The 24,013-nt window shown below is 48.2% G+C and overlaps 1 protein-coding gene across 5 annotated transcripts in view; it reads left to right on the top strand.

Moving 5' to 3' along the window:
* TBC1D5 (TBC1 domain family member 5) overlaps nucleotides 1-24,013 on the top strand; it is a 542,652-nt gene extending 518,639 nt beyond the window's left edge. For all 5 annotated transcript variants that reach the window (XM_061194718.1, XM_061194716.1, XM_061194717.1 and 2 more), the window contains 4 exons: nucleotides 3,200-3,299; nucleotides 17,552-17,631; nucleotides 18,440-18,574; nucleotides 23,635-24,013. In XM_061194718.1, the coding sequence (XP_061050701.1) occupies nucleotides 3,200-3,299; nucleotides 17,552-17,631; nucleotides 18,440-18,574; nucleotides 23,635-23,922 (603 nt within the window). In that variant the 3' untranslated portion in view covers nucleotides 23,923-24,013. The remainder of the gene's footprint in view (nucleotides 1-3,199; nucleotides 3,300-17,551; nucleotides 17,632-18,439; nucleotides 18,575-23,634) is intronic.

Below are 24,013 nucleotides of genomic sequence, written 5' to 3'. Positions count from 1 at the left end.
TTCTTGTATCTGTAATTATATGAAAGAGTGAAGAATAAATGACAAGCCACCCTTTTGCCTCCAAGTGATGCCATTTCTATTTATAAAGTCTGAGTGATTGTTGAAGGGCTTAGGAATATTTTAAGATTAAGCAAACTCTAGAGAGATCATACACTGAACTTCAAACTTTCAAACGGACGAGGTTCTTGGGCCCCTCAACCTGTTTCAACCAGAATGCTCCGCTTATCTCATAATTGGGCTTTTGTGTCAGCCTTCCTTTGGGAAAAAAAAGGTTTAAATTAATGAAAACTGCCGTTTTCTACAGAGCAGATTCCATTTGTATTGAGGTTTACTCAGGATTTTGGCAAGCAAGATGCTCTTCACTTGCCATCAGTGTCCTACGCAAAAGTGCACGCCTGGAAGACCGTCTTCTATCCCCGTGTGCTCAGCCAGCACGCACTTCCGGCTGCCGTGCTCTCGGTCTGCCCCGTACGCTTGTGCAGGCTGTGCACTGCACAGTTCACAGGGCGCCAGTCTCAGCCCATTTTCCTTACAGTCACGTTCCTACCAGCACGGTAACGTGTTTGGAGGAAGAGACCCCCTTGAGCGCCGTACTTCCCTCCAGCTGTCAGTGCCTCACCACCCACAGGCAAGGCCTGCGTCCCCTCCAGCTCTTCTTCCCTCCCAGCTTTTAAAAAGAAAACAAACTGAACACAATAAATCCGTTGAGGTAGGAATGACTGCTGGGGTTTAAGGCTCCCAAGGGCTTTTGCATCTTATAAGAAGTGATGGCTTAATCCAAACGAAACTAATCCATAGAGTAAATAGTCAAGAGGTTTTTAAGCCAGGAGGTGGTACATTCCTGGTGTCCTTTGTCCATTCCGGGCTCTCAGCACCCCAAATGGTAGCCGAGTGCAAGGACAGACTCTGGCCATACCTGGGTCCCCTTCTTTCAAAAGACTGCCACGAACTGGCCTCAGTACAGTTCTAGACTCTTCCAGTTGGGTTTGTATCTGTGACACGTTGAAAAGGTGACTTGTTCAATAGGAGGGACAGGAGGCTGGGATCAGGATTCCCAGGGCAGTTATTCTTATTTCTTTATAAGACTTGCATGTACTCTACCTCATCGTCTAGTTTATATACCTTTCCTATTCCAACTCCAAGCTTGTAAACTCCTTGGGAGCAAAGTATCTAACTTCTGCCTTCTCCAGAGAGTGCCAAAGTTAGGCCCAGACTGGGTGGAAGATTACTTAAGTTTACATGACTTGTTAATGGCAGGACCGGGAATAGAACTCAGATTTCCTCGTGCCATACATCGATCTAGTGTTCTTTCCATTCCACCGCTATGTCAGTTATCTGTTGCTGTGTAACAAACCACCCCAAAACCCCACTCCTCAAAACAGCATTGTTACTTCTCATAGGTTTATCGGTCAGGCATTGGGACAAGGCTGGATTGGGCTGCTCTTCTCCACGTGAACTGGGTTACTCATTTGGCTGGCTTCAGACAGCTTGAGCCGAAAGGTCCAGGAAGACGTCATTCACGTGTCTAGAACCTCACTGCGTCTCCTGTGGCCTCTTTCTCTCCATATTGTCTCTCCTCTCTTTCAGTATCCTAGCCTGAGCTTCTTTACAACTAACTATGGTAGCTCTCTTCCTCTAAAGCAGAAGTTGGCAGGCCTCTTACACTAGCCCCCAGCTGGAACAGTTTGACTTCTGCTGCATTCTCTGGATCAAGGCAAGTGACAGGCCAGCCAGGATTCGAGGGGAGGAGAAATAGGCACTACCTCTTGATGAGTGGAACAGCATGTACATTGAGGGAGGGAAGGCATGGATGGTGGCCATCTTTGGAGACGAACCACAACCAGGGTTAACCAACAGATGTAGCCTTCTTTCTGTAATTCCTATAGGGTCCTGATAGAACGGGGAAACTCAAGTTTGTGCAGACACAAAGGAGAAAAAGGAGAAGAAAAATGCCCTGAAACCACCTACCCAAGGCCCCAGTAATCATTCCCTGGCTGAGCTTCTCCTGGTTGCATTTGTCTTTACTTGAGTATCAGAAGAGAGGCTGCTTCGCCTTGTGGGATGTATAAAATACATGGTTCATGCTTGTGTAATCCTACGTGCGCATTTCACAGTAATTTGTTTTTAGAGCTATGGCTATGTCTGTTTTCTGCGTCAAGCATTTAAATGCATATTCCTAAGGGATCATCCTCCAGGCAGCCGTTAAAAACAGTGCTTTTCAGTGCTGCGTATGTGTATTGCTAAAATGTGGTACACCTACAAGTAACCTTTTCAACTGTTAATTTCCATCTATGTGTCAAATTATATTCAGTCTCTAAGAAAAAATATCTCTTGGGAGGTTTCTCTTCCCTTTCTTTTGATGACAGAGGATTCTTATGTGAAAAGATAAGTGTCTAACACTGGAAAATCAATTTGCTAGCCTCATCCAGCTTTGAGGATTACTCTCTTTCTCTGAGAAAAACTCCCTTAATCTTCGAAATTTCCTTGGGAACTTTTTTGCATGTATTCCTTTTTTTCTTAAAAAAAAAAAAAAAAACCCAAAACCCACGTTTTATCCTTTTGTTACAGTTAGATTGTCTTTTACCGTTTAGATAATTATCCCACCCAGAGTATTTTTTTCCTGGAAACAGTCAAATAAATACAATCCTCTAGTATCCTATCAAGAGAGGAAACGTAAGAGCAGCTAATTATGGGCTGTGGGGACAAGTGCTTTGGGAAATCTCACGTTTTAAGAGATTATCATTGTCTAGAAAATGATGAGATTTGTCTGAAACAAATGGATATCTTTGGTTTCTCAAATGTGTGTGAGAAAATGTAATGGTCTTGTACCAGCTGCCTAAGGAGTAGGATCCACTGAAATCCCATTTACTCTCAATTTGTGTGGCTCGGTAGTTACTGAAGATATTTTATGTACTTTTGTAATACGAGGTTGTATGGGTAAACATTTACACGTGGCGCAAAGCTGGCATTCAATTAGGAGAAGTCCAGATTTTTTTAAACCTCCACTTTACCCTTACTCTGGTTTGTTGGTGGTGGCAGTAGTGGGTTTGCTGTTGTTTATTTGTTGCTTTCTTTTGTTCTGTCTAGGGCTGAAAAGACACTGTGGCTCTTTAACAGTCCAGATCATTTGGAGGACTTTGGGAATTTTCTTTGATTTTTTTTTTTTTTCATTTTCATATCTTTGCTCCCTTCATTTTAGGAAGAAGAATTAGAAGCCCAGATTTCCCTCCTTCAAGGACAGTTGAATGACCTGGATGCCATGTGCAAATACTGTGCGAAGGTGATGGACACTCATCTTGGTGAGTGAAGTACTTTGGCCTTGGGCACGCTGACGGTCGTGACGGTAACAGCCCGGCCTGCGAGGGCCTGTGTTGAGCGCTTTACGTGAATTATCTCATGTAACCCACACAGCAGAGCTGCAGTAGGTATACGGCTACTATCCACCTTGCGCACGTGAGGGAACTGACGCACGGAGATTAATACAGTTTCCCCAAATTATAACACCAGTGAGTAGAGGAGAAATTCAAAATCAAGCAGTCTGACTATAGATTTCAGCTCTTAACGGCTACACTGCCCTTTGTAAATATCTCTCTGCCCCAAACCAAACTGAAATATTGAACTTTCAAGATCAGATGGTCAGCTCTACTCTTGTGCTAACCTGCCTGTCATCACTCATGTGATTATTATTTTGGTGGTGCTTTCGTTATTTTTTTAAGTATATGTTTTTAACCACCTGCCCGAAATGCATGTCAGGACCCTGACCTTTTCTTACTTCTGACTGTGCCTATAGTTTAAGAAATGTCTTAGTTTGAAGTTGAGTTTATGTGTGAGTTGTCCATATGTCACATGAGAGAGTCTTCAGGCCTTATTCTCTACATTTGGGAAAGTTCTGTATTTTGTATTAGAAGTGGTCTCTGCTGGACCACCTGTGTATTGCTTCAGGAACTCCATGCTGCTTGCAGAAATTTTATAATCCATACTGTGGTTATTTTCAGCCCGCTTTTGGACATCCTTTCCTTCTCCATTCTCCAGTGTCTAGTATCTGTAGTTTGGGAGCAAATTAGGAAAACAGGACATGTAATCTCATGGAAATGGCCAGTATGCTGCCCGGTGAGTGTGGAGAAATGGCAATACCAAGCACTGTGAGAAATCAGGACGCACCCCACCTATGAGGGGAAACCAAAGAGAACCTACCAGGGCCTCTTCCCACTGGCGGGGGCCATGAGCGTGGCCCATCTCTGGGGCCTTCGCTGAAGATAGACTTCATGTTTGTTTGTTTTTTTTTTAATTTTCTTCATTTTATTCCACAAATATTGAGTGCCTGCAACATGCCAGGCCCTTTTCTAGACACTGGAGAAATGCTAGTGAACAAAACAGATGAAAATCATGTATATTTCACAGCTCAATCCTATTTTTGACAATTGAAAACAGCCATTTTTTATCAGTTTCGTGTTTATCCTTCAGAAATAAACTATGTTTGTACAAACCAATATAACCCTGCACTTATCCTTTCAGAGTGCAAGTAGAGCATAATCCTCACAGTGTTCTGCACTCTGCTTTCTCATTGAACACTACATTAGGGAGGGCACTTCTATATGAATACAGAGAGCGGCCTCGTGCTTTTTTACACCTGCACTGAATCTCATTATATGGCTGTATCATCATTCATGTAACCCCAGACTAATAAGCATCTAAGATGTTGCCAGTCTTTTAACATTACAAATGAGGTTAAAATGAAGAATCTTATATAACCTTTCACACATGTACAAGCATATGGTATAAATTCCTACTTTTCACCCTTTAAAGAAGTGTTTAAATAACTGTTGTAAGTATAAGACAGCCCTGAAACTCAGTCCCTGGTTTTCCTCGACTCAGGGAGCGGTTGTTTGTGGAACATGAAGCTTATTATAGACAAACACTTTATTTAGGAGTAACAGTGACAGCCCAGGCAAAATCTAATCATTTGAATTAGCCGAGTAATGGAGACAAAGGCAAAGTGAATTCCTGGTGCCAAACTTATCCAGATAATTCAGTTCCTGTACTTGACTTTGCTCTGGCAAGTTGGTCTCAATAATAAATCAGGAACACAATCCTCACTTGCCTCCAAAATTCAGTCGTCCTTCCTTTTTTTTAGAAGAATGAAAAAACTCAGGACGGATGAAGATAGACTTTATACCTCAGATTCGATCAGTCACCCAGCCTGCTAGGTCCTGAGTCTGTGACATGTGGCCAGAACGGCTGTCGTCTGGATGTAGCCTAAAACATACTGGCCTGGAGCCAGTAATACACGCTCTCTTACGGCTTTGGAGAGGTGCTTGAACCAAGTGTCGCGCGGCCTCCCGCTCGCTCGCGGGGCCCTGTTCTATCCTCCGCCTTCTTTCTGCTCTCTTGACCCCTCCTCCAGAGAAAGGGCTCAGGAGGGGGAAGCAGCAGGAGAAACGGCGGTAGGTGATCAAAAGGGTAGTATCTGTAATCACAGCAAGAGACGTTCCCCGTCACATCTGCTTCCACCCCCTTCAAAACTCTATTTATATGTTTCTTTATGACCAATTTTTAAAATTCATATAGAATTGATTTTACATGAATCTTACAGCATCACAGTTTAAAATGCATCAAAAAGAAGGGGGTGGGATGAACTGGGAGATTGGGGTTGACATATATACACTCTGATGTATAAAATAGATAACTAATGAGAACCTGCTGTACAGCACAGGGAACTCTGCTTAGTGCGCTGTGGTGACCTAAATGGGAAGGACATCCAAAAAAAAGAGGGGATGTGTGTATACGTATGGCTGATTCACTTTGCTGTGCAGCAGAAACTAACAACCGTGGAAAGCAACTATACTCCAATAAAAAAATAAAATGCATCAAAAAGAAGTAACGAAGAGGTAGTTTATGTATAAATAACTGATATGTATTACATAACTAGTTTTAGTTAATTATTTAAATATAATTTTAATTTTAAAGTAAGTGTGGACATGTGTGTGTGCACATGCGTGTATCTTTTCCTTCTCCAGCTACATGGGTGACCTTCGTGTTACTTGATTTTTGGTTTTGACCAAAGTAGGAGAACAAAGAAGTGACTGAAAAGATTTACTGGAACTCTAGCAAAATCCTAGAGTAGGATATTTCCAAGTTGTTTGGGCCACATAGCAGCTTTTAAAGCAACTTTACTTAAGCCTCAGAATTTTCAAACAGCTTTTGCTCTGATTTTTGTTCTTTCAGTCAGCACCAGAAGAGCATTTTCTCATTGCATGGGAGGGGGAAGCACTTTAATTAAAGAAAAGCCCATACCCAGCTGTGAATTTTCAACTAACCACAAGACTAGATTTGTTTTTGTGTATATGTTTCACTTTCAGCGAGAATCCCTTCACATGGTTGTCGACTTCTTTTTGCCATACAGATAGCATGACTGCATTTTTACAGTGGGGCCGAGGGTTGCTACAGAGAATTCGTGGCCCTGGGGGCTGCAGGTGCATTTTATTTCATCTGCATATATAACGCTGGTTTATTAAAGGGTGTTCCCAGGTTGTAGGCAGTTTTGGCTGTAAGCAAAAATTTGAGGAAAACACAAAGATTAATTGAGGTGAAGTTCTTGATCTACTTTTTTTATTATATCCTTTAAAAATGACTTTAATACCCTAGTATTGTTTCCATATGAACTTTTCTGTTTTTCCTGATTATTAAAGTAGTTCAAAAATAGGCACAAGTGGGACTTCCCTGGCAGTCCAGTGGTTAAGACTCCGTGCTCTCAATGCAGGGGGCACGGGTTCGATCCCTGGTCGGGGAACTAAGATCCCACAAGCTGTGCGGCGCAGCCAAAAAAAAAAAAAAAAAAAATAGGCACAAGTGAAAAACCCATGACTAAGTGATTGATTATAATATAGTAATGCAGTCTTTATAAAGATTAAAATATTTATTAACATAAGGAGATGTTCATAATATATTATGAAGTGAAAACAGCAGGTGGCACAGTAGAATATATTTGATGTGAAAGTAACCATTAACAGTGGTGGCCTGAGTGAAAGGAAGAGTATAGAGGGACTTTCTAAGGGACCTAGTCTTCTATGCTTGGAAAATCTGTAGATGCCTTAAGTGCGCGTAACTAGCACCTGGGGGTCGGTCTTTATACTGCAGGCAAGAGTCAGCTATAAGAGCGGCTACAGTGGTACCTGAGAAGGAGAGACAGCCTCGTGGGCATCAGACAGACACAGGGTTGAAACCAGGCTCTGTCACTTGTGAGATCAGCCTGCTTATGATTGCGTCTCCATATATAAAATGGAGATACAAAGATCAATCTCTTGCCAGTTGGTTGCCAAGACTAGTATGTTTTTAAAGCCCAGCACAGGTTGGGTTTTCAGCACAAATCCTCTCCTCTTTCCCCTTAACTCTTAACTGTCCCTTCTGGTGGACGAGCCTGGGAAACTCAGCCAGCCCATGACGGGAGAGCTGAGTAGTGACCGGTCTAGGGCCCCGCCGCTAGTTAGCGGGAGAGCTGGGAACAGTACCACACTTCCCAAAACCTACTGGAATATTCCTCGATCAAATCATGCCAAAAGATACTGGATTTTTGGATCTGCTGGTCCTCAGATTAGGTGTGTGAGCTCTTTGAGCAAAAACAGCTTTGTCAGAGCCGAGTGGTGTGTCTGCAGGCCGCCGTGGCATGAGCCTCCCGAGGGGCCCTGAGAGCTGCCTGAGATACTCATCCCGGGAGTTACTGCTCTGCACCCTTTTCTAATGTTAATTATTTTCACTAAGTTCCTTTCATTTCAAGAGAATGCCATATCAGCCTCTGTTATCATCAGACATGAAATAATATCTTAAAATGTCAAGTACAGTTCAAGGCTATTTTTATAACAGAACAAATACAGAGAAAAGCATCTCAGTTAAAAATGAAATAAAGGCATTTGTTTAAATGGTCCTTTAATTGTAGAGGTAATAAAAATTGACTGGTTAGCAGTTATTTCCTTATAGTTCTGGAAGCCAACACTGAAAAAGTATTTGTTTTCTCAAAACTCTACCAAAATTCCCATTTCATTACCTCCGCATAAGTGAGCTATGTGAATTCAAAGATTTAGAGACAGGAAGTGAAAATCTGTGTTTTATTAAATCTAAACTTTTCCTGTCAACTTTAGAAGACTTTTTCACATGTTCATTTTTCTGTTGCCATAGTCACTCCTGACAGTTGAGCTGAAAACCATTGACAGCAGGAACCTCCGTGGCTGAGTCAGGCTATTTTTAGGTTTGCCATCGTTCACACGTAATTTAATTGCACGTGGGTGAGCTGCCTGCACTTCTCTGATCTGTGAGCAGCTGGGCCTCTGCTCACCCTGCCTGCTCCCAGGGGAGGTGTTTCCCCTCATCTGTTTGGTATTTACACTCGTTTCCGGCAGCTTGCCCTTTCATTGGTGGTTCACACAGACAATGGGAGGGTTAAATGCAATGAATTAAGGGAAATTAGAGTTCTGTAGCCCATAGGATCTTAGACTGTTGAAGATGTGGACGCCCAACAGGCCATCTCGGCCGTTCTTCATTTCACAGATAAGGAAACCGAGGCCCAGGCAGGATGAGTGACACGCAACTCGCTGGTGCCAGGAGCCCAGACCCCATCCTAGGCCTTGGACTCTCTTCCACTGATGATCCTGCTGAGGCCACACTCGAATCAGTAGTTGGACTTCAGATCTGCTGTTTTATGGCACACATCCTTACTGATTTTGTACTTGTCCTAATGTTTATGCAAGAATTAGCTGTAAGAGGAGGCCATTTTTGAAAATCAGTGTATTTGCCTCTGCAAGAACTTTATGAATCTGATTTGCTGATGTTTATAAAAACAACGTTCAATTGATGTCTTTGGAAATGTTCAGCAAGCAGTTAACTAATGACATTTGAGAAACACAGAAGGAAAATGTGATCACCAGACAGCTTTCCCTCTGTCAGCCACGCTGTGATACAAGCTTCTTGTAATTCTTTTAAGAATTTGAAACACTGCATTTAATTGTGGGTAGCATAGTCCTCTGTAGAAGGATAAGATATACTTCACCTGAGGGTCTTGTTAAAAATGCAGATTTTGACTCAGTAGGTGTGAGCCGGGGCCTGAAGATCTGCATTTCTAACAGCCCCCAGGACACCTGGTGATACTGGCCCATGACAGACTCCAAGCAGCAAGGAGCAAGAGAACTTAAACAATCGGGGCAAGATTCAGTTGAAGCATTGCTAGTGCTGCCGTGCATCCGTAACCCCACACTGCAGGCACACGTGCAGGAGCTCTGTGGGTGGAGAGCTCACAAGCTCCCTGGCGACATTCAGTGCTGTTCTCAGCCTCTTTCCAGCCTTGCTGTCTCGTCGTGGAAGGCACTTTCCCCCCCGTTTTATCGTCAGAAGCCTTGGAAGCATCTTTCTTGCACCAACCCTAGACCTACTGAGAAAAACTTAGCCAACTGTACGCCACCTTAGCCTTTCCTGGCTCAGAGAACACATCCCTGATCACGTGGCCTCAGTATGGACGATTCATCTTGCATCATTTTGTTTTCCATTTTATGGCTCTCTCCATTTTCCCACATGCTTTTCCAAACTGCATATCTTTCACTCTTTCTCTTTTTTAAAGATCATTCCCAAATCCTTTGTCTTTCTTAAACTGTGTCTGACTGCAACACCTGTTCTTCCCACCTCCATACCAGGCTGCCTTTCCACCTCCTCTAACCCCGGCCTCTCCAGCGATGACCCAGGAAGCAAAAGACTTGTCCCCCCACATCCCCCCACCTCAGTAGAAACAGGCTTGCCACCAACAGCTCGAAGACTCAAGGACTTCTTGGCCACCACAAGCATCTCATGCTGAGCTAAGAGCTTGTGAGTGGGGGGAGTGGGCCTGAGGCGGAGGTAAGGAGGCTGCGTTCACTGCCATGGCTGTGTTTCACTCCCAGCTGAGGTGTGGCACTTGACTGTCCCCAGTCCTCAGGTGGGCAAAACCTTATGGCCTGAAATTCACAAAGAAGATATCCATCTTCGACCCAATTCAAAGGGTCTTGTCTGACTAAATGATGTTATTTTAGGATGATCTTAGCCAAACTTCTATCTCATTGCTCCCAAATGAGACGGGGTGGTTACAGAAACCCCAGGATATTTCCTATTAGTGAGGTCCTAGCTGTGTTTCTGCTTTTATTTTTAGAAATAGGTATTCTGGCAAAGGCATCTAACCGTGACTGGAGCTTAGAGACCTTTTAAGTTGAAAAATATGTGCAGAGTCTCTTCTGGTTGACCCAAAGGTGGCAGCCATATCATGAACAGGATAGATTTTACCGTGAGGAGCCATGCTTCTGTGCCAGCCTCTGGCTGGCAGGGAGGTAAATCCTAAGAGAAGAATCCAGAAACGGTTGAGACCAGTACAGATTTGGAACTCTGTGCTGAACACACTCAGTTCACTTAAGAGAACTATTTATTGACCCGAAGACTCATCTTCAGTGCAATACATGTTATTTGCCTAGTCTTCCTTCCCTTGGCTATTCCTATGGATTGCTCCTCTCCCAGTGCTGAGTTTAGGATCTTCAGCCATTCTGGCAGCTGGATGCAAAGTAGGACCCTTGATTATATTTTCTGTGTGATCTGCTTTTTGCTTTTTAAGAAAATACTGAGTACAAAGCCCCGGACTCAGTCCTTGGCTCTCAATAGACCGTCAGTGACTGTACGTACTTCCCTTCACCCACCCCTCCCACTTCTCAATCCAGGATTTGCTTGATCGGATTAGTAGCCCTTAATTCTTCACCTGAGAAATCTCTCACCTACATCTATTCCTCAGGAGATAAAAATCAGCCCTAATGTTGGCGGGAAAGCCTCGCATTGGCCATTCAGCCACTATTTCCTAAGTACCTGCTCTCTGATGTAGAAACAGGCTCGGGGTGAAGGAGGTTGGGGTGGAGTGAAGTGGGGGAGCGCTTTTCAAATCGAGCTCAATGTGTATGGAAAGGGTGGACCAAACTTCAAAGTAGGGAGACAGAGCACAACAGAGAATATGCCTTGTTAGAAATACCTAAAGTGACACGTGGCTTCACGGGAAGCAAGCACGGTCCTCTTGGAGCACCAGTGATCTCAGAGACATTGGCAGGGATGGTGGGTTCAAAGTCAAGGGATGTCGTGAACCTACACCACCCACATTTGGAACCAGAAGACCTGGAGTCCAGGACTTGCCATGCAGAACTGTGCAGTTTCAGGAAACTTTTAGTCTTCAGGCCTCATCTCTGGATGACAGTTGCAAGCATAAAAGATGAAGCAGGAGAGTCCATCAAGCGGGTGCTTGTGGAGGGAAGGCCTGATGCTTGAACAGCTTTAAGGTGGGCTTTGAAGAGAAGGAGGGTGTGGTGTTAGGAGGAGAGTAGAAGGGCCTTCTAGACGGGGAGTGGCATTGCAGGGACACCCAGAAATAGACACCACGGATTAAAGGGTGAATTTGACGCCTGCAGTCTTCTCCTAAACCTGCCTTCTCCCAAGACTGGACAACTATGGCACACCCTCTGTGGGCAGAAATCCCTTTGCTATTAATGGTCCAGCCAAAGCCAATAGTGACGAAGTACAGGTCTGCCCCCCTCCTTGACTAATGGTCACTTCTTAAACCGCCACCACTCTCAGGACGTGTGTGACCCTAGGGCAACCCTACACGTGCCCCCTCTGGTCTGTAACAGCCTGTGTATTTCCTCTGGGGCCGTCCCTTATTGTCAGAGGTCAGGGTGACTAAATCTCTGTCAGAGATGAGAGAACCTCTGGGAGCAGAATCCACTTATCTGGGTATTTAAGGAACTGGTGAAAGAAACAACAACAACATACTAAGCAATAATAATCATAGCAAGGCAGCATGATAGACGTGGACCACTTCGATTATCTCCTCTAACCTTCAAGACAGGTGTCACCCGCATGTTACTGACAGGTTTAGTGACACACAGACCCATCAGTATCATGGCCCAGGGTCATCAAAGTCCAGGCTGTTGGATGACCACTCCAGTGCTCCGGAAAGCTCTGGGAGAAGTGATTGGTGTTCACTTCTCTGGGAGAAGTGAAAGGTGACTTCCTGCCTCTGGCTGACCTCCCTTAGGTCAGTTCCGCCACCAGATAAAGGGCACTGGCATCTCAAGGCAGTTGAGTCACTGCCAGGACCCCATCCTGTGCCTTTTCGTATCTCCGGCTTCCCCATCAGTGCCATATGCATAAATCGTGTGTGTCAGGAGGGCTCAGGAGTCCAGCCAATCCAGAATCTGATCCTAGCTCTGTCCAGTCATGGGACCTCACATAACAGACCTGGCATTTCTCAGCTGGGCTCCCATTTCTATGACAGGATGATGGTCCTCATCCAGAAAGGTTGTTGGGATAGTCAGATGAGGGAAGGTGGCTGTGTAGACGTGGAAGCTCCCGGGTGCTGAGCTTCTGCAGTGGCCCGGGTGCTGTACTGTTTATTTATGCTTCACACTAATCCTCTGGGGAAGGGTCTGTTATTACCCCTCAGGCACAAGGAGGTTAAATGACCCACCCAGTTTCACCTCCTCTATAGACAGATGGGAGTTCTCCTTTTGTCCCCTTTTCCTGCCCTTCTTAACGAATATAGGCTTCTGTTATCTTTGTACCCGGCATGTAGATGAAAACACTTTTATTTTAGCATTGAAAAGAATTTTAGGAAATTGAAAAAGTAGTTCGTGTGCCATTTCCATTATCCTTAGAGAGAGAGACCCATTTTTGCGGCATTGACGTTTCATTAAAAGTAGTGGAGACCCCATGGGATTGTGATGTTGACGAGATTTTTGTGTAATTTCCACAGAAGCAGTTAGTTTTGTGAGGTTTTCCCCTTTAGTTTCAGAGCCCCAACATCTGTAATAGGTAATGCTTAAATGGAAGGAGATTATAAAGAACATAATCTTCCTTCTACACAGAAACAAAGAGAAAGAACCTTTATATCATCATTTATATTATTCTGCCTCTTACAAGAAGGAAAAATGTGCACTACATTGAAAATTTGAACATTTCACATTTCTGCCTTTAATATTATAAGGTATGAAAAGAGACCATTATGTTTTTCTATTTTTACATGCAGTGCATTTGTGACTGAGAAGTTATATATTACTAAAATGGTTGTAAATGCTGCCTTGAATCAGTATATAGTGGAAGTGGCTAGGCAAAGGATTTACATGGTCAGTACTTTGTGAGGTAAGTAAAAATTCTTGTATTCAGGACATTTAGCAGCCTCTGTAGGTGCCCTTTTGTTTTGACTTGGATTTCTGTACCCTGGATTGCACAGCTAGTCAGCTCAGTTGATTACAGGAGAGGTTTAGCCTTAAAATTAGGTGAACATTTTATGTAATTTTATGTGGGTTTTCAGGGGAGAAGCTCCTGGTTTTCATCCCCTTCAAAAAGGTGAACTTTGATCCAATCCATAGAACCAGGCTGGAGAACGGTCGGGTGGGAGTGCACTGCTGAGGACACCAAGGCTCTGGGCTCGTCGCCCCCCAAGGGCGCCCTTGGCCTTGGTCCCCTTTCATTAGAGGAGCTGGATGACTTTGATCCTGTGTGACAGGTAGGCAGCGTGGCTGCTGTGCTGAGTCGAGAAGTGTTCCCCTCAATCCATGTTCACCCGGAACCCGTGCATGTGACCTTATTGGGAAAGAGGGCCTTGACAAGTGCCATCAAGTTGAGACGAAGCCGGGAGGAGGCAAGAAGGAACACTTCTCTTCAACCTGCAGGGAGCGAGGCCCCACCGGCACCTTGGCTTTGACTTAGCACCTCTGGAACGAGAATACATTTCTTTCGTTTTAAACCACCCAGTTTGTAGTACTTTGACACGATTACAGCTGCTAGTCACATTAACCCCCCAAACAGTAGAATAGACACACCAGGAGGTTATTTTTTTTTTCTTAAGTCAGAGCAGCCCAGAGGCAGGCCCTGGGAGCAGGTATGGCAGCTCGGCGATGCCCCGGGCTCCTCCCGGCCATGCCCACAGCGCTGGGCGGTGATCCGCATCCAGGTGCTTGCAAGGTGACCTGCAGGGCTCTTCCAGTCTTTCAGGCAGCACGAGTGGGGAGCGTAAGGGCCCCAAAGGCACAGACTGAGCCAGTCCCCCTGGGGAGCTTCCCTTACAGCTCTTGGGCTACCGCGGTGTCACATGACCACCGCTGGCGGTGAGGGAGGGCGCACTGCAACCTCTGGGACCCGTCGGTGAGGAGGGGTTGGAGGGTGGGGTTGGGGTCCCCCCCACCAGCAGCCCCGCCACCTCTTTAGACCTGAGAGACGGTGCGGTGGCCGTGAGGATCTAGGCTGTGGCTGCTGGGGTCTCAGCAAAGGAGAGCACAGGAAGGGAGGGGCCTTGAGAAACAGGGAGCGCATCCCCACTTAGGCCTGAAGGACCAGGGTTTCCATTACTGCAGCTTCCCGACGCGCTCCTGCCCTCTGCTTCCCCAGCCCGCCCTGCCAGCATCACCACTACCCCTCTGGAGTATACGGGCCATGGGAGGCTCACAGCAAAGCAGGGCATCCACGAGAGCGTGGCTAGGCCTTCTTGGTTTATGGGGTTTTCGGCCCGCATGGCCAGTGTGGTGCGGTAAGGCCTCAGGTCTGTAGTGGGAGAGTAAATCTGTATACTTAAACTCGGGTGTGCAGAAATCTCGCTCTGAAGTTCCAGCCCCACCAGTGGCCGTCTGAGGCCTAAAAACTTGCCACTTAAAGGCAACTCGATTTCCTACCAGTTAACCATCTTGTCTGGACCGAGGCCCACAGTTCGTTTCCCCACTCTGTCTCTTCTGCCTGCCCGGGGGACGTCAGGATTCCGGTCTGTCTCACGTGTCCCTCTGTTATTTGAGGAAGGGCCTCTGAGTGCCCTCCGAGTCCTTGCCGGCCTCTAAGGAAGGCTCTGTTCCCGCATCCTTCTAGGCCTCTGTCCCCACTGGAGCCACTGACTGCCCTGTCAGCCAAGGCCTGCGGTCCTTACTGCTGCCGACCACTCCACTGCGTTGGAGACAGGAGCCAGGCAGTCTGGCCAAGCCCTTTGGCTCCGTGCGATGTTCCACAGCAAACTCTCCAAGGGGCAACAGGAGACAAAGGTCCTGCAGGGCAGGACATAACCTATCACAGTTGCTCTCTACAGATCGCCTCTCTTCCTGGCCCCCGATTTGCCAGGTGCGGCCTCCGTTAGTTCCTTGGACCCGAGAACCCCCCGCGCTTCCTCCAGCCGTCCCGGTGCCCCTGCATCCGGTGGCTGAGCTTCCTCCCGGGGCCTGGGAGCTCTCCCTTGCTGCCTCCTCCACGGCCGGAGCTGGGGATCTGCCCCCTAGCGGCTCAGTGGGGCAGGGCCACCGCCCGGCCAAACTGCCCAGGCAGCCCTGGGCCCCGAGCTCTGCCTTAAGCTGTGACAAAGTGAGAGAGTGGCATGGACATATATACACTACCAAATGTAAAACCGATAGCTACTGGGAAGCAGCCGCATAGCACAGGAAGATCAGCTCGGTGCTTTGTGACCTCCCAGAGGGGTGGCATAGGGAGGGTGGGAGGGAGAAGCAAGAGGGAGGGGATATGGGGATATATGTATATGTATATGTATAGCTGATTCACTTTGTTATACAGCAGAAACTAGCACACCATTGTAAAGCAATTATACTCCAATAAAGATGTTTAAAAAAAAAAAAAAAGCCAAGCAGTCCTGAAAACAAAGGCAACCCTTCCCAGTCCTTCCGAAGGCCTGCAGAACGGTCTCTGGTCAGTCTTCTGCAGTTGGTTGTCGTTAATGTCTCGCTGAGTGGATTTTATGGTGGGTTTTTTGTTGTTGTTTTTTTTTAATTGGGAGAGAACAAATTGTTACAGGCTTTGAAGGAAACCAGAAACATTCACTCTCTAATTATATCTATTATTCCATTCCCATTCATCTTGCTCTCTCGTTTTGAAGCAGGCCTTTCTATTAGCCAGAAACTCCAGTCACATTTTCTGAATAAGTTAAGGCTGCTGTTTTTCTACTACTGTCTGTAAGAGGACTTGTCAGTATGGTGTGTAGATTTATTCTTAGTGAAGGTTCTAATAAACTGGCTGGACTCATGTTGATAGTACCAGTCTTCGCCTTGCCCCTTGCTGGAAATACTTTTTGGAAGTATTGAGGATAGCAGTGTTCTGCAGTGCAGGTTCCAAGGATGTTTTTCCATGTTTGTTCAGTCGGTCGGTCAGTCAGTACTTACCGTGCACCTGAAATGAGCCAGCCATTCTGCTGAGGGCTGTGGGTGTAGTCCTGAACCAGACCCTACTGGGGGTGATGGACCACACATAAGCCAGCAGACGCCTGTGCTAACGTCGGGTGTGACAGGGCTTATTGTCGAGGCAGTAGAAGAGCTGGTGGGGGGAGACCAGAGGGTGGCCTGGGCCGCTTGGCTCTGCTCCAAGGAGGCCGCAGGGGAGCCGAGGGTGGACCCCTGAGGGGAGTCGTCGGTCGGGCTCTGGGGACAGAGCCTCCAGGCCCCCCGGGCAGGCAGGATGCGGGCCCCGCCTCTCCCGCCGCGGGCCGCGGGGGCCGGGCACAGAGCAGAGGAGCCCCGCGCAGAGACTGGGCCAGCTTGGTGGAGTGAATGACTGAGAACGTGGCTTGTGAGGCCTTGTAAGTAGGGTATCGTTAAGGGCCAGGAAATAAGGAAGCAGGTGTTAACGGAGGGCGAGCCTGCTTACTGCAGCGATTCTCAGTGTGGTGCTCAGGTGGTATCTTTGTAAAAACGTGTTTCAATCCCGCCCCCCCCCCCCCGAACATAGTCTCCTGCGTAGCGCTGGGGAGGGGGCTTCCACTCCTGCGCTCCCCTGAGAATCCCCTCCTCGGAAGCCACAGTCCCCAGCAGGGCTGGGTGCATCCCTCAGGCGGGCGGTGGGGAAGGCCGAGGTGTCCTGCTTGCTGAAGCTCTTGGTGGGCAGCTCCGCGGGATAGCTGGCTTGGCGGGTCCTCAGATCAGGTCTGGCTGAAGGCCCCTCCAGCAGAGGCCAAGCCTCCTGCAGGGCACAGGGCAGCAGTTCCTGGGAAGACCCCGGCTTAAGTGTTGCTGACTCGGTGAGCTTATTCTTTTATTTTTAACATTATGTTGAATTGACAACATACTGTACTGTTTACATTTTTTAAAGATGGTGTCTTTAATGTACGTCACCTGGGAGGACCTGGTCTTTATTTAGCGAGATGGGTGAGGCAACAGCATTGAACTCTGAGAAGTGTAGGAAGCTCAGCGGAAACACCCCTCCTCCCAGACGCTGGATGAACGCGCCACGCTGTTCACCACGTCATAGGTCAGCAGGGGGCGCCCTGGGCCCTCTGCAGGAGTAAGACACGTCTGTCACCGTGAGAGCACATCCGTGGGACGTTGGGGGAGGCGGTGTGTACCAGGCTCGGTGCCCCCGCGCCGGGCCCGGCACCTGCCCCGTCTCTAGATGGGCAGAGCGTCCTTGGTGGGAAGAGTTGCTGTGAAACTTGGCAGAAGCCTTCCCCAGCTTGTCTGAAGTGATGGTGTGACAGCAGATAAGTTACACCCAGGGCACTAGTTACAAAATGTCATTCTTCTATTTTCAGGAAATATTCAAGAAGTGATACTGCAAGAAAATTTGGAAAAAGAAGATCAAATTCTGGTTTCCCTGGCAGGACTAAAGCAGGTATGTCCGTTGCTCTGACTTTGTGTCGCACAGGCCACCCTTTTAGTGCCTGTTGGGGAGGGCACCAGGGCATGGGTACCGTGACATCAGAGCCAGTGTCCCCTGGCCCTGCATTTCCTCCCAGACAGACCCCTCCCGACTGCGCACCTGCTCACGCCCCTTGCTCCGTCCAGCAATTCTGTCTGACTAGCCTGCAGCCCAGACTGGTTTCTCATTTCCCACCCCTGCCCCTTCCTCTTAGCAAAGCTGTTCTGTTTGCTCCTCATCGAAGCTGCTGTGGTGTGTGTGGCCCAGCTCACGTCCAGTCGCCCATCACGAATGTCCCGGGAGCGCAAGGCATAAACGATCACCTCCCATAACAGGCCTCTCAGCCCCTCAAGGGCCGCAGCGACTCAAGCCTTGAAGGACCGAGTGGAACAGAAATGTCAGTGAAGAGACGCGGCCTGCGTGATTAGCCCTCAGCTGGGGTGGGCCCCTTCAGAGGCTGAGGGCTGTTCCGCGGAGCCGGGTGGGAGGGCACGTGGTGCTTCCTGCTCTAGGATAACCCCCAAGGGCGTGACGCCCCGTCTGCCCCTGTGAGAACCTGGCCATTCAGGCTGTGACATTTTCCTTGGTCATTCATAAGTCAGTGGTTTTGATATAGAGCTGGATTTTTTCTCCTGTTCTTTCTTTCTTATGGTCATAAATTCATATCCACGCTATAAAAGAACAGTCAATGACAAGTCTGATTCAGATGTATTCGAGGTTTAGCTGACATTTAAAACCAAACTCATTCATCTTTCTCATGGATTTTCTTCTTTGAAAACAGATCAAAGACATTCTAAAAGGTTCGCTGCGTTTCAACCAGAGCCAGCTGGAAGCCGAGGAGAACGAGCAGATCACCATCTCAGACGACCACTACTGCTCCAGCGGCCAGGGCCTCCTGCCCAGGGCCCCCACGCAGGTACAGCGCTCTGAGAACACTGTCACGTTAGCCCGAGACGGAAGCGGGGGGGGGTGCACACACATTCAAACTATGCATAACACAAGCCCACCGAAGTTACTTCACGTGACCACGTGTGAAGTTCAACTGTAAAATACAAGTGACCTAAGCCAGGGGTGATGAACACAGCTGTGCAAGTCGTGTACTCCAGTGCCCTGGGCAGTGCCCTTCAGAATAGACTAGTGTCTCCTGGAGTTGTGCAGTGCGCAACCTACACACCTGTATGCAGCAGCTTCGGCCTGAACTTCCTGCCAGTCCCACGGTGCGGTGTTAGAAAGCCGGATCTCTGCCTCAGTTATTGGTCAGTTGCCTTCAGCCGATGCCTCCATTCCCCTTTAGCACAAGAAGTACTGTCCATGCTTTCCTAATGCTGTCTTGAGTGTACTTCACTGGCCTAGAACCTTTTTGGCCTTCATGGGGAAGGACTTCTCAATGTCCATCCTCTAAGCCACATAGGTCAGCAACTTTTTTCTGTCAAGGGCCAGAGAGTAAATATTTTAGGATTTTCAGGCCACATATGGTCTCTGGCACATATCTGTTTTTGTATTTGGTGTGCTTGCTTGCTTGTTTCTACAGCCCTTTAAAATTTACAAAACAGAAACAGACTCACAGACTTGGAGAACAAACTTACGGTTACTGAGGGAAGCAGGTTGGGGGAGGGATAAATTAGGGGTTTGGGATTAACATATACACACTACTATATATAAAATAGACAGCCAACAAGGACCTCCTGTATAGCACAGGGAACTCTGCTCAATACTCTGTAATAACCTAAATGGGAAAAGAATTTGAAAAAGAATAGATACATGTATATGTATAACTGAATCACTCTGCTGTACACCTGAAACTAACACAACATTGCTAATCAACTATACATCAATATAAAATAAAAATTAAAAAAATATATATGTATACATAAGCCATTCTCAGCTTGAGAGCCACACAAAAACAGACCACAGGACGGATTTGGCCCACGAGCTGTCGTTTGCTGACCTGCACTCTTGGGTGTCAACATGGTATGTACTTTATTCTAACATAGAATCCCAGAATTTTCCAGTTAGGAAGAATCGAAGAAATACCTGCTCGTTTTACCAGTGAGGAATTGTTTTCAGAATGCCTGTCCCAGTTCAGTCAGCTTTCAGCTCCACCATGCTGCCTCCCGGCGTGTGATCTGATGGGACTAAACATTCCTAATAATATTCTTTTTAAAATGGTGTGCAGAGTTTCATCTTGAAAATCTCCCATTAGCTCTCATCTAAGTTACTTTCTCAAAAACTAGCATCCAGATGCTTGTAAATTATATATTTTTTATGATTTTAAAGAAGCAAAATGACATTTTAGAATGGGACTTTTTCAGTTTTAAGAGTACTCTTCCAGAAGAGAACCCTGCGTGGTCTGTTTCATCCACCTTTAGAAGGGAATTTTCAGAGAGCATTTTGAGTCTGCATTTTAAAGCCACATGAATCCAACAGTAACATTGCAAGCTTACCTCAATTAGTTCCTCCAAATTCCCCTTCCATGCCCAGATGTTTAATTTTTCAATAATTATTTATTTATTCACATATTATTGAGCTTAGGCCCACCCCCCCGACCATTTTTAGTCTACAATTTTATTTTAAAATTTAGCGTGATTTTCTTTTTTTAGTTGAATGTCTAAAACTACTACAGAAAAAGAGCTTTGAAGAACACTAACAAATTTGCTAATTGAAAACTTCTTGAGTATACTTTGTAATCGTCCTTCCCAGTTTTCAGATTTGTAAGAACGTACCAGTTGCCAGCGCTGCCCCAGCGGACCCAGTGCAGCCTCCACATGAGCTGGCCGTGAGCCGGGAAGGGGATGCAGTGTGATAGGCCCTCGTTCCCGCAGAGAACTGGGCTCACCCCACCTTGGGGCAGAGAGCTCGGTCTCCCTGCCAGTGCCCCCCCCACAACCAGGGACTTAAAAGGGCTCTTCCTTTGTGGCAGTGCACACACCCCACTCCCCCCTGGGAAGCTGGTGGAGATGTGGCTGTTCTTTCCATCTGATCACACATCTTCTCTCGAGCTCTGCCAACAGCAGAGGGGAAATTGTATTCTTTTTTTCTCTTTTTAAATTAATTTATTTTTGGCTGTGTTGGGTCTTTGTTGCTGCGCGCGGGCTTTCTCTAGCTGCGGCGAGCGGGGGCTACTCTTCGTTGCAGTGCGTGGGCTTCTCATTGCAGTGGCTTCTCTTGTTGCGGAGCACGGGCTCCAGGCGCGTGGGCTTCAGTAGTTGTGGCTCGGGGGCTCTAGAGCGCAGGCTCAGTAGTTGTGGCGCACGGGCTTAGTTGCTCCACGGCATGTGGGATCTTCCCGGACCAGGGATCGAACCCGTGTCCCCTGCACTAGCAGGCGGATTCTTAACCATGGCGCCACCAGGGAAGTCCTGGAAATTGTATTCTGTAGGGTGAAAAGAGCCTCATTCTGTCCCTCCCTTCCGCAGTCTGTCCTTCACACACTTCTTTGTGAATCTTTGGGAGGTTTTGGATGAACTTCACTCAGATCCACCACAGCAGAAGGAGGGACTTGGAGGACCCTTGATTCATCAGTCCATCAGCCCATATCACCTGCCTCACCGGTCTTTGGTCCCATATTTTTATCTGTGGTCCAGAGCTGTGGGGGGGGCTAATGCAGTAGCCACTAGCCACAGGTGTCTACTTAAAATTCAATATAAATTCCTCAGGATCAAAGAGAATTCAAAGTTAATTCAGTTCCTCAGTCACACTAGGTACCTCTCCAGTGCTCAGTATCCTCATGTGAGTAGGGCTACCTGCCTGGACAGCACAGAGAGGGGACACTTCATCAGCGTGGAACATTCCTGTTGAACAGCACCTGCTTCCACTGTGATCCTAAATCAAGCTGAGCAACAGGAGAGGTGGGGTGTCAGGGCGGGGAAGGTGGCGGTCCTGGCCAGCTTTACGCAGGACTGACATGTTGAGAAACTTTTTATATTGTGTGACACACGCCTGTGTATCGCAGAAAGAGAAGACCGACCTAGGAAATTACAAAGTTTCTGTAAAGGATAGAAATGGCGCCAGGTAGTAGCTGAGATTGCTGTGGAAATCCAGAGGGAAAGCTTACTTGGGTCTAGAAAAAAATTCTAGGTGGGAATCCAGAAGAATGGGGTCTTTTCATCTGCTTGTGACGTCGGCCAAGTCTCCAGGCCTCTGACCTGGGCTTCAGTTCTTGGTTCGTAAGATAATGGTGCAGTGGGGTAAGAAGAAAAGATGGTTGCAGAAGCCCTGGCAGTTCTAACGTGCCTTGTCTGGGCCAGTCATGGCTTTATCCGGAAACTGGGGGGAGGGCGGTGTCACTCACCGTTTATAACTTGACTCCACTGCTTTTCCAGAAACAAGCCAGACAATTAGTGATGGTAGGAACCATCTTTCCTTCTAGTCACAGGCTAAAACACGTTACAGGTGTTTCTCCTCTTCAAGTCCTGCCCACGTCCTCACTGTATGCTAAAGGCGGATAGGTTATCATGGCATTTCTGCGGTAGAGACACCGCTCTGAAAATAGGACTGTCCTTGCTCACTCTGTTGTCAACCTCAGATAAGCTCCTGAGTGGGGTGGGAGGTCAAGGTTGTCGCGGCTTATAGCTCAGCACAGCAGTCACATGAACAAAGCATCTGCAGTCTGGAGGTGGGAGGCCAAAGCCAAGGCCTGACGTGCACCCGCGGGCATGGACATGGGGGACACCCTCCCCTGAGGCCCCCTGGCCCTGACCACCTCACGGAGGGCAGTAATGGGATGAGAAAGGGCCATCTGTCTCACCAAACTGCCCTAGTGCCATTAGGGATCACGTCCCCTTCTACTGCAGGGCCATGTGCTGCATGTCTCTTCCGTTCTGTAAGAATTGCTGTGTTGACAGGCTGTAAACAGCTTTACAACTTGAGCTGAAGAACCTTGAGGCCTGCTGTGTCTCGGCACTGGGATCTTTAATGCCATTCTGTTCCTGTTCTCCGATTAAATCTCTTAAAAGTAGGCAGATTGTCAGAGGGGGAGACACCTGAGCCATTATTTAGCCACTGGCCCGCATGTCACTCAGGAGAACATGAAATTCAGAGAGGGCCTGTCAGTCAACGCCCAGATTCCCTGAGGAGTGTTGCTGACTCTCTATCCAGGCTCTGCCCATAGCCCAAAGGTGGTCTTGGCCATGCTGGAGCCAGAGGTCCCCCGGGGACCTTCCAGCCAAGGGGCTGTGTACCCCTCCTTAGACTTCAGGCCCTGCCCCAATTCCCCCCCACCCCTCGGGGAGAGTAAGCGGGCGGGGCAGGCAGCAGGTGTGGCCACTGCATTGGCTTAGTGGGCCGTGGGCAAGGGCTCTTCCTGCCAGGCTGGAACATCCCTGGTCAGACTGTGGCTGTACTTCCATCGCAGGGCTGGCAGGAGCTTCTCTGATCTTAACCCAAAACCTTGACCAGTGTCCTTGGATGTCAGCTGCTTTCGTTAAAAACAAAACACATAATTACTCAGAAAGAAAGGAAAATAATTGTAGAGTAAAGCCATTGCGTCTGTGTACTTTTTGCAAAGGACCATTCCGGGTTTCTTTGTCTGTAGAAGCTCCCAGGCCCCCGTATTGTCCCGGGAGCCCCCCGGCGCTCAGCCCGGATGAGCTAGCTGTGAGATAGGAGGAGATGGAACACATTGGGGCCCCCTGCAGCCCCCCTGCAGGCGGGAGTAGCATCACTGCAGATGGGGGGGCACACTGGGGAGCCAGCCTGTGGCCTCATAACCACCCAGGCGCGTCACTCACTGCGCGACGGCCACGCCCGAGGACGGGGGCGACGACGGACACGCTGTCCTCACCCCACGCCCCCGCACATGGGAAAGCTGGCGCCCCAGGAGAAGGGTGATGAGCAGGGCGGGGCCGCAGGCCGTGTGCTCCCATCGGAGCGGCCTCCCTGCGTCTTTCCGGGGGGATCGTGGGGCCCCCGCCCTGCTCCGCGTCTCACCGTCTCCCCGTTTCTTCCCTCCCCCCTTGTGCTCTGACTCCTTCCCAGGCCCGTTCAGCAGCGCCGGGGCGCAGGGAGAAAGGCGACACGGACGACTTCATCCTCGTCTCCAAAGACGACGAAGGGGGCGGCGCCAGGGCGCCCCCGGCGGGCCGGGCTCAGGCCCCGCGGCCCCTCCAGAGCTTGGCCCGGCGCGCCCCGGTGTTCTCAGACCCGCTGACCGGCCCGGCCTCGGCCTCGGCCTCGTCCGGCAGCCCCAGCTCCAGCCCCGACGACGACAGCAGCGGCAACAGCAAGGACTCGGGCTTCACCATCGTGAGCCCCCTGGACCTCTGACCGCCGCCTGGCCACCCCCGCAGCCCCGTGAAGACGCCTCTGAAACCCAGCCTCTTCCCAGCGCGCACGTGGCCTTGGTGCAGCCCTTGAA

Source organism: Eubalaena glacialis, chromosome 6 (genome assembly GCF_028564815.1).
Source record: "Eubalaena glacialis isolate mEubGla1 chromosome 6, mEubGla1.1.hap2.+ XY, whole genome shotgun sequence".
Lineage (NCBI taxonomy): Eukaryota > Metazoa > Chordata > Mammalia > Artiodactyla > Balaenidae > Eubalaena > Eubalaena glacialis.
Note: the sequence above shows the minus strand (reverse complement) of the source record. Positions and strands in the feature narration are given on the sequence as shown.